Source organism: Chelonoidis abingdonii, chromosome 3 (assembly GCF_003597395.2).
Source record: "Chelonoidis abingdonii isolate Lonesome George chromosome 3, CheloAbing_2.0, whole genome shotgun sequence".
In the NCBI taxonomy this organism is placed as follows: Eukaryota; Metazoa; Chordata; order Testudines; family Testudinidae; genus Chelonoidis; species Chelonoidis abingdonii.
The window spans coordinates 10,484,755-10,495,445 of NC_133771.1; the positions used below are offsets into that span (position 1 = coordinate 10,484,755).

The window sequence follows — 10,691 nt, forward strand, 5'->3', positions numbered from 1 at the left end:
GGTGCTTGAGGACAGGGCTGCCCAGAGGGAGAGGCAAGTGGGGCAATTTGCCCCAGGCCCTGCAGGGGCCCCCACGAGAGTTTTTTGGGGCCCTTGGAGCGGGGTCCTTCACTCACTCCGGGGGCCCCGGAAAACTCTTGTGGGGCCCGGGCCCCCGGAGCTTCTTTGCTGGTAATTCAGTAATGGGGGGTGCTTCCACTCAGACCTGCCACCGAAGTGTCCCAAAGAGCTGGGTCTTCGGTGGTAATTCGGGAGCAGGGGCCCCCTGCCGCGGGTCTTCGGGGCACTTTGGCAGCAGGTCCCAGACTGGAAGGATCATCTGCCACTGAATTACAGCCAAAGCGGGGGCTCCCCACCACCGAGGACCCCAGGCCCCCTGAATCCTCTAGGCGGCCCTGCTTGAGGGCAACATGGTTGTTTCCAGACCAAAGTCTTATTGAATGTTTCCAGCTGAAGGGAGAGGGTCTTGACATGTGCCAGCTGGCCACGGCAAGGCTCTGACCCAGAGTCGTGGCACAATATTCATTGTGAGGTCCGAGTGAAGGACACTGGATCAAGGTAAGACAATGAGTGGAGGGACACAAAGTTCATCTTCGGTCAGCAGTTAATGTCACGTAGACCCATGGTAACAGCAGCTGAAGTCCAATCCTGTGCCAAATCTCCCACTGACTTCAGTGGGAACAGGTCACTTCTTTCTGGGGCAGGATCAGACTCAAGTCCTAGAGGTGAAAGACTCCGTCAGCACTGTACTAATCCCATGAATTACCCACAGTAAAGCCAGCCATACTGGCTAAGGCACCAATCCTGCAAGTCACCCTGACTGGATGCAGAGGTCTGCCTGAGCACCATGAGTTGCCGGAGCAGTAGAACCTAAGACTTGGCCGACACTACAAAGTTAGGGTGACATAAGCCACCTTGCATTGACCTAGTTGTGCATGTGTCTACACTTAAATTTGTCTCTCGCCAATGTAAGTGTCCCATTACAGTGACACGGTAGCACCATCTCCCCAAGTGACACTGAGCCAGGGTCGATATATCAATGTTTACACAGAGTGAGTGTAGACATTGCATTACTTACCTTGACCCTAACAGTCCTCCAGCAGCTGTCCCACAATGCCAGACACCAACTGCTCCGGTCACGGTTGTGAAGTCTACTGCCCTCAGGTCACAGAGACCGGAAGGCCCCTCTCTCCTTTAAAGTTACATTAATTTTTGAAATGCCTTCTCCTCATGGTACAGCTTGGCAAGCATACCTAGCAGCTCCCCCTTGTTGTGTGCTGCTGCCCAGCTGACCGTGCTGGCTACACACTTCAGACGCTCTCTGGCTGGGAGTGGACAGGAGATACTGGATCTCCTGGGCCTGTGGGGAGAAGAGGCTGTACAGACACAACTCCAGACAAGCCATAGAGAGGTGGAGATCTATGAGCAGATTGCATGGGGGATACAGAAGAAGGGATACTGTCACATCCCCCACTGAGTCAATTCTTCTTATGGCTCTGCAAATACCGAAGGATCATGCCCCTTATGCTTGCAATGCTTGTGATAAAGATGCAGCGCTAGGCAGGCTCTATGCTTCTGTCAGAGATGGTGCACAAGGAGAAGAGCGATGTGAGTTTGTGGGAATTAAAAGAAAAGGTGTGAAAATTATGCGATATAGATGATATTCTGGGCTGGAAACACTGGGAAATTGACTCCTTGCTCTCATCACTCCTGCACGACTCTTTTCTGCCCCATCATGCATTGCCAAAGCTTCCCAAAGGACAATGGGCTGGAGGTGGAGAGTTGCACACTGATACACCTACTCATGACGCACTACACTGTGCATCGACACAAGCACTCCTGGTGAATATGTGCAGCGCCAACACAAGGAGCCAAGCATGTGTTACCCACACACCTCCTGGGTGTGGTGCTTTGTCCCCTCTAATGGCACTGAGATCATTTAGAGATGAATGAGTCTGCTACAGCCCTGGGGCTACCTGGCTTTTAACTTATGCAGTTGAGACTCATGCATTTAGCTCCAGAGGTCCCAGGTTCATAGAATCATAGAATATCAGGGTCGGAAGAGACCTCAGGAGGTCATCTAGTCCAACCCCCTGCTCAAAGCAGGACTGACCCCAACTAAACCATCCCAGCCAGGGCTTTGTCAAGCCTGACCTTAAAAACCTCTAAGGAAGGAGATTCCATGACCTCCCTAGGTAACCCATTCCAGTGCTTCACCACCCGCCTAGTGAAAATATTTTTCCTAATATCCAACCTAATCCTCCCCAGAGGTGAAAGTAAGCTGCTCTGGTCCGGCGCAGCAGCAAGAGCCAGTATGCCATGCTGGACCACACCAACTTCCACAGCTAGGACTGGAAGGGCTCTGGGCTGCCCGCGGCTGCGGGCAGCCCAGAGCCCTTTGAATTCTGGCCACGGCTCTGGTGGCCAGGTTGGGGCCAGGATTTAAAAAGCTCTGGGCTTCCCTCAGCAGCAGGAGCTCTGACTCCTTTAAATCCCTGCTCCAGCCCCACAGAGCTCAGGGTTCCCCCTGGCGGCAAGAGCCCCGGGCCCTTTAATTTTCCCCTGAGCCCCGGGAGGTTCCCAGCCACCTCTTCAGCTGGGAGCCCCTGGTTGATTTAAAGGCCCTGGGTCTCCCAACCACAGCTGGTTCCCCAGAGCCTTTAAATCTTGAGAGGCCACACCTCTTCCAGATGAGACCATGCCCCCCTCAGGATTCCAGCAGTACCGGTAAATCCTGCAAGTTACTTTCACCCCTGATCCTCCTCCACTGCAACTTGAGACCATCGCTTCTTGTTCTGTCAATTACTCGTTGTTCGATCCCACCTGCCAACAACGGGGGTCTGCTGGTGTTACATATGCACACACACACGCAATATACTAACTGTGACGGCTGTACGCCAGTGTAACTTGTGTCAGCCAAAGTTTGCAGTGTAGCTGTGGCCTAAGACACAGGTCCTGCAAGTTGATCTATCTGGATGTGGTCAGTGAGTGTCATTGGGGCTCACTGAGAGCAGATCTTACCTGTTTTGCAGCCCAATGGGGCACACCAATATTGATCAGCTAGTAGGACTGAGGCATCACTTTGTGTTCCCATGCTGGTGACTGCTAGCAGTCACTGTTCAGAAGGATGGTAAGTGCTATTTTTAAGCAACTATATTCAGATTGACACTAATGTGAGGCAAGTCATTCCCCTTGGAGAAAACACTTTCAAAATATGTTCCCCCTCTCCCTCCAAACATTCTCTATTACAGTTAGGGCTGATCATTTCCCCTGGGTTTAATTATCCCATCTCCAGCTGAGATGAGATGGGGAATGGTCTGTCTAAAAATGTGGATGGATATAGGAAATTCAACATGGACAGATCCCTCTTGGTCTGAAAGTTTTTGGGTTATAAAATTCTCCATTGGTCAATAAAAGATACTAAACCAACACTTTCACCTTCTATCATGCTCCTGTCTGAAAATGTTTTACCTGTTGAGCATTACAAGTGATACCAAAGAGTACTGCAACAGACAGAGATCAGAGGAAATCCCATTTAATCTGGGGGTTTCCTGCCTAGCTTTACTCATTGCATATGACAACATTTCATATCAAGTTACTGTAACCCACACACCTCCCGGGTGTGCTGCTCTGTCCCATCTAATGGCACTGAGACGACCTAGAGAGAGATCATGAGTCTGCTCTACAGCCTTAACTAACCACCTGTTGGCTTTTAGCTTATGTGATAGAGGCTCATTCACTGCGCTCCAGAGGTCCCAGGTTCAGTCCTAACAACTGGGGTCTGGTGGTGGAAAATTACTTTCAGCATTTCTCTGCATAGCCAGTCAGTTTGCCCCTGTTTGTGTTGTGCTTCCACATGAGGTTAGGGGGGTGAAAAATACAGCGAAAAGAAGGAAAATGTGAATGTAAAACCATAAAGCAGCAGAACCCAGGGAAGTATAGTACATGGAACTAATTTAAACTTCAAAAATCAACTAGATTTCAAGTTGATTGTTTTCTTTTCTTAGCTATACATGTTTCTATTCCATAAAGCCTTGCAGTGCACTAGTGGACGGGCAAATAACTCACCTATAGATTTTAAATCTATCTTCACCATCTAGCAGCACAGAGAAGGTGCTATGCATTGAACATAGATATTGAGGCTGCAAGATATCCTGGTAGGTGACACCAGGGGTGGCCATTTCACGTAGAGTTCAGTCACGGTTTGCTCCAAGGTGCATGGAATTAATGGGGAGTGGACTCTCCTTGGGGGTCTAGTATCGGTCGTTGGTGGTCATTGTCTCTGGGGCACACAGGGTTAAGGGATGGGTGCTCTCTCCAGGCCTCCCAGAACTCTGCTACGAGGCACAGCAGACCATGCTGCTCCCCCTGTGGTAGGGTGGCCAGGACAGTGGGGTATCCAGTATGTGTTCCTCCTTGCCACTGGACCAGCTCTGCAGGGGCAGCCAGCTTTTGCACCACAGCTTCCCCTCGGGTCTGCCTGACCTTGCACACTTCCAGCAACCCGTGTCCCCTCTGCTCTGCTCACAGGACACGTTAAGCGAAACCTCAAGACCTGCTACTGGTACCTGAACCAGACCAGCCGGAGCTTCGCCGCCGTCATCCAGGCTCTGGACGGGGAGCAGCGGTAAGTGAGTGTCCACAGCGGGGAGTGGACATGAGGGAGTTAATAGGCATAGGCTGTGCAGCAGAGGCCAGTCATTCCCTCACCTAAACCTCAGAGGAGAGGGTTAATTAAGCAATGGGAGTGACTGGGGATACTGGACATGGGATAGTCGCTAGTGTAGCTGGGCTGGCCAGGACAGGGTTAATGTAAATGTATCTATACCATGGGAGCACCTAGCTTAGCTGGTCAGTAGAGGGTTACGCAAGCAGCAAGAGCCCAGCAGAAGCACCACAAACAGGCACAGTCAGTAGGAGATAGGTACCTGACCTGCTTTGGAGCCTGGTGGCATTTTCAGAAGTGCCTATCTGCATCATTAGGAACCTAAATACCTTTGAAAATCTGGCCCCATGGTCTTTAAGTTGGTAGAATTTTGAGATTTTGTCCTTTCACACCAAGGTTTTATTCATAGTCTGAAAGAAGAAAGCAGCTTTCCTGCTTTTTCAGCTCCTGCTTGGTTTTGCCTCTGTGAATGATCTAGCCCTAACAAAGAAAATACCCTCTCTGTACCTTCTAGCTAAACTGGAACCAAAAGTAACTAAGACCTGGTCTACACTAAAAAGTTAGGTCGACCCAGCTACATCACTCAGGGTTGTAAAAAATCCACCCCTGTGAGTGGTGTACTTAAGCCGACCTAACCTCCAGCATAGACCTCAGAAGAATTCTTCCTTAACCTAGCTACTGCCACTTTGGGAGGTGGATTGCCTACCCTGACGGGAGAGCCCCTCCTGTCAGCATAGGTAGTGTCTACCTGGAAGCACTACAGCAGTGCAGCTGCAGTGGCATTTCAAACGTAGACAAGCCCTAAGGCAAAATCTTTGCTGCACAATAGAAACTGATAGTACTTAGTGAATGCCATGATTCGCTCCATTGTAAAGAATGAAAATAATATAGACACTGAGTTAGACCTTTTTTAACGGTTCCTAACATTGTTAGCTTTTTTGACTGCCACTGCACATTGATCGGATGTTTTCAGAGAACTCCAAGATCTCATTTCTGAGTGGTAACAGCTAAATAAGACACCATCATTTTTTATGTATAGTTGGGGTTATGTTTTCTGGTACGCATTACCTTGCATTAATCAATACTTAATTTCATCTGTCATTTTGTTGCTCACTCACCCTGTTGTGTGAGATCCCTTTGTAACTTTTCTCAGCAATTTTGTATCAACTGCAAACTTTGCCCCCTCACTGTTTACCCCTTTTTACAGATCACAGCAAGACAATGGAACGGAGCGCCTAGGGAGATTGTGGAAGCTCCTTCGCTGGAGGTTTTCAAAAGGAGGCTGGAACCATCTGTCTTGGATGGTTTAGACAAAACAAGCTCTGCATCATGGCAGGGGGGTAAATTAGGGGGCTAGACTAACTCTTTGATTCTATGATTCTACCTCTCTGCCTCCCTTAGCTCCTCCAGTTCAGCCACTCTGGTGTCCAGAGCCCATACTTGGTCTCTGATGGCCTTAAGCTCCTTGCACCGAATGCACACACATACATGTCCTGCCCACAAGGCAGGTAATCATACATGCTGCATTCAGTGCAATACATTGGATAGCCCCCACTTTGCTGCTGGACTTTTTAATTTGAGAATGTCTGCTACAAAAGCCATGTGATAATTTGTAACTACTTTCCTGAGTAATAGGGAATCCCAGGTAATAGGGAATCATTTTCTCCCTCCGTAGTCATGCTGTGTGCGTATTGTACCTGGTTCTCCAAGCTCTGGACACTGTAGAAGATGATATGACCATCAGTTTAGAAACCAAGGTCCCAATGTTGCATGACTTCCACTCCTATCTGTATCAGCCGGACTGGAGATACATGGAGAGCAAGGAGAAATATAAGCAAGTGCTTGAGGACTTTCCAACGGTGAACCATTCATTTCCATGTTTCAAATGATAATATAATCCATATGTTGACTAGTACCAGTATCCGCTTCAAATATCTTTGCAATTTAGTATGTAGGAATTGCCAGTTGACTGAAGACATGGTCATTGGCAATGCCTGCTGGAGTGTCACCGGGTTTGCTGTTGGCCTGCATTGCCCAACATATGAATAAGGGATGCAGAAAACAAATTTAACTGCCCCAGAATTTGAGGCACTTCCCAGCTTTGACACCGAGGACTATGTTTTAGAGGCCCAGAATCATATCCATTCAGTCATGTACATTTCACTGCAGTTGTGCATGACTGGTGATTTAGGGGGTCTACTCACTTGCACATGTGACTGCATTCAAAATTGGAGGGAAACTACATGCTGATAAACTTTGCATGTGTGCAAGTGAGAGTCACCTGCTGAAAACTTGGCCCTAAAATTTATATGTTCCCTTGGGTGTTGAAAAAGTAGATCAGCTTCATACTGTGAATGACAGACTCATTAATTCATGCTCTCCATGTCAGTAGACCTCAGGTGTGACATACTCTGGAGGGAAGGCGAATGATAGCAACTTGCTCTGTGACCTCCTGATGCCCAGTTTATGGAGGGAGTTACCTTGGTGGAGGCTGTGGAGAATCTGTTACTTACTTACAAGAGTCTTGAGGAGCTTGTTCTATTTATTTTATGTAAGAGAAGGTTAGGACTCTGCTGGAGAACTCTTTAATTTAGCAGACAAAGGCGTAACAAGATCCAGTGACTGAAAGGTACAGCTAGACATGTTCAGACTGAAAACAAGATGCACCTTTAAAACAGTGAGGGGAATTACCCATTAGGGGAAGGTAACCATGGATGTGGTGGATTCTCTGTCACCAGGAGTCTTTAAATTGCGACTGGATGTCTCTCTTAAAGGTATGGTCTAGTTTACCCAGGAGTTGCTGAGCTCAATGATGGAACTACTGCTGATGATGGAAACTTCTGGCCTGTGTTATGCAGGAGGTGGGGCCAGATGATCCTAGTGGTCCTTTCTGGCTACACGTCTATGAAATATTAAAAGAAAATTACAATCATAGGGGAAGACACGGTTCCAAGGACAGGCCAGAAGAATAGCAGTATAAGGAGGCTCCTTCAGCGGTCAGAAGAGGAGGTTTGGGTGAAGTGAGAGAGAGAAAGGCTGATGCTAGGTGAATAGAGGATTCGGAGAATGGAGAAAAGAAAGAGATACGGTCTGGAAGATAAAGACCAATCCATAGGTTGCTTTAAGAAGAAGGAGGGCAGCTTTGAACTAGGCTCTGGAATACATGGAGAGCTGTGGGAGCAGTTTGAGGCTAGGAGTGATGTGAGGGTGCTGCTTAGCCTGGGAGGAAGGCATCCAGTGGCAATGCACACATGCTGACATCTGGGGAGATGGCCCTTGGGGAGGAGATAGAGATCTGAGCTTCAAAAGAACACTGGAAATCTCTTTTTTTCCACTGTTCCCATCAGTTTACCTGCTGTTCACTTGCTAGGACTCTTCCCACAGAGTTTATGGTTGTAAGTCCGTCATTCATGAAGTGATGCTACCCAAGGTCATACTGTCTTCATGAAGACACAGACTGCATCTGAGCTGTGGCCAAAGATCAGAGGAATTTTTGTTTAAGAACTTGATGAATCTGTGTTTACTGCTGAGTGGCTTGAATCTGCTGCCACTGAAGCCAGTGGGGAGTTTTGCCAATCCCTTCAGTGGGGAGCAGGATAAAACCCCTGTCATAAATAGATAGCTAAGGGTTAATGTCTCTTTCACCTGGAAAGGATTAACAAACAACACCTGACCAGAGGACCAATCAGGAAACAAGATACTTTCAAATCTGGGTGGAGGGAAGTTGGGTGTGAATTCTTTGTCTTTCTCCGTTCTCTCTCTGGGCTCTGAGAGTCACCACCCGTACCTCCAGGCTCTCTAATCTTCTGTTTCCAATTTGTAAGTACAAAGGTGGAAAGACAATATAGGCTTTTACGTTGTTTTTCTCTATTTGCAAATGTGTAGTTTGCTGGAAATATTTTAAATTGTATTTTCTCTGGATAAGGCTGTTTATCCATTTTTTATAAGCTAAAAGACCCTGTAATATTTCATCTTGATTACAGAGACAATTTTTATGTTTTTCCTTCTTTTATTAAAGTTTTCCTCTTTTTTAGAATCTAATTGATCTTTTGGTTATCTTGTATAAGACTCCAGGGAAGGGAGTCTGCACTCACCAAGGAATTGGTGGGAGAAAGGAAAGACAGGGGGGAGGGAAAATATGCTCTCTGTGTTTATCTCTCTCTCTGGGAGAAGGGAGGGGGAAAGAGAGAATCCCTTTGTTAAATTCACGAAGCTTGAATTTGTCTATCTCTCCTAGTACCCAGGGCGGGAAGAATCTGGGAGGAAGAGAGGAGGGGGAAGGGAATGGTTTATTCCCCTTTGTTGTGAGACTCAGGGAATCTGGGTCTTGGGGGTCTCCAGGGAAGGTTTTGGGGAGACCAGAGCTTATCAGGGGCTCTACCCTAAGTCCTGATTGGTGGCAGCACTACAGGATCTAAGCTGGTAATTAAGCTTAGAGGATTTATGCTGGTACCCATATTTTGGATGCTAAGGTTCAGATTTGGGAATTATACCATGACAACCCCATTATGCTGTAACCTATCATTCTCTTAGCCTGTTAATGAATGCCAAATTCTGCTTCACTTTCAGCACTATGTATGTTTTCTTGTGGTTTCTGATGTAGATCTCCTTGGAGTTCAGGAACCTGGCAAAAGTGTATCGAGATGTGATTGCAGATATTTGTCACAAGATGGGAGCTGGTATGGCCGAGTTCTTGCAAAAGAAGGTTGAGTCCCTGCAAGAGTGGGATAAAGTAAGTAAATCTGTAAGTGAGCATGGATAGCATGCTCAGAGCAACACCCACAGTCCCTTTTGGAGGTCTGGCATTCTGCACTTGCCGCAGCCATCAGCATGATCATTCCAGTTTCTTCTCCCCTGGGATTGGTGATGCTCACCCAGTTGTAGATAAGGTACCCAAAATGAGCAAAAGAGAAAGTGTTAACTCAGAGTCTTGCTACTTGGGCAGCCTCCTTCAGTGTGAATGTAAAGAGTTATCTTAGCGATGAGATCTCTGTAAACTTTCACCAGGCATTGAATATCTGCTGTGTGTTGTTACTGACCCTTGTGGATGACAGTGTTTGTAAATGTCCACAAAAGAGCCTTGAAGGGACGGTGTCCCTAGCTCTGTTTGGTAGAGGCTGGGAATGGGAGACAGGGGATGGATCACTTGATGATTACCTGTTCTGTTCACTCCCTCTGGGGGATCTGCCCTTGGCCACTGTCAGAAGACAGGATACTGGGCTAGACGGACCTTTGGTCTGACCCAGTGTGGCTGTTCTTACCTCCTTATGATGCTGTTTTGGAGCTCTTAGACTAGAATGGGCCACTGGATCAGCTGCTCTCGTATGGATCTTTCATCTGGAAAGCGGAACCCCTGAGCCGCTAACAGCTGTGGATGACACATTTCCTATTTTTCCTGAGTGGAGCAGTGCTCTGGTGGTAGACTCTATGCCGCAGAAGCATATTCCTGGTGTAGGGATGTTGGCTGTCAAGCACAGGCATGAAGAGACATGCTTAGGAATGCTCAGCCCATGTAACTCTGAATTCAGAGATGAAAGAAATACGTCCGACATAGTCATCAAAGCAAGGAAAGGCACCTGTGGCACACTCAGTAACTGATAGGTGTCATTTTGCTGTAGCCATTTGGACTAAGGGATATAGAGAGATACACATTTTTTTCCCTTTCCAAACCTGGCAGTATTGTCACTACATTGTTGGGCTGGTGGGCACTGGCCTTTCCCGTCTGTTCTCTGTGCTGGAGCTAGAAGATCCTATCATAGGACAGGACACAGAGCTTGCCAATTCCATGGGCATCTTCATTGAGAAAACCATCATCATCCGTGATTATCTGGAGGACCAGCTGGCAGGAAGAGAATTCTGGCCCAGAGAGGTAAAGGAAACCATACCTATTTTAGATGAGAACTTCTGCTAGATACAGCTTATTAGGAAGTGTTAGTGTTGTAATGCAGACAGCTCATCTTGTTGTACTCAAAGTGCTATACGGGATCTTTTCAGGGGGATTAAGGCAAAACGCCACATTTATTAG

At 47.4% G+C, this 10,691-nt stretch overlaps 1 protein-coding gene across 2 annotated transcripts in view; it reads left to right on the forward strand.

Annotated features, from left to right (window-relative positions):
- Positions 1-5,447: 5,447 nt before the first annotated feature.
- FDFT1 (farnesyl-diphosphate farnesyltransferase 1) overlaps positions 5,448-10,691 on the forward strand; it is a 12,061-nt gene continuing 6,817 nt past the window's right edge. Inside the window, exons 1-3 of one of the 2 annotated variants that reach the window (XM_032763522.2) lie at positions 5,448-6,525; positions 9,270-9,398; positions 10,344-10,535. In XM_032763522.2, the coding sequence (XP_032619413.1) occupies positions 6,400-6,525; positions 9,270-9,398; positions 10,344-10,535 (447 nt within the window). In that variant the 5' untranslated portion in view covers positions 5,448-6,399. The remainder of the gene's footprint in view (positions 6,526-9,269; positions 9,399-10,343; positions 10,536-10,691) is intronic. The other variant, XM_075063600.1, reaches the window with a different exon arrangement.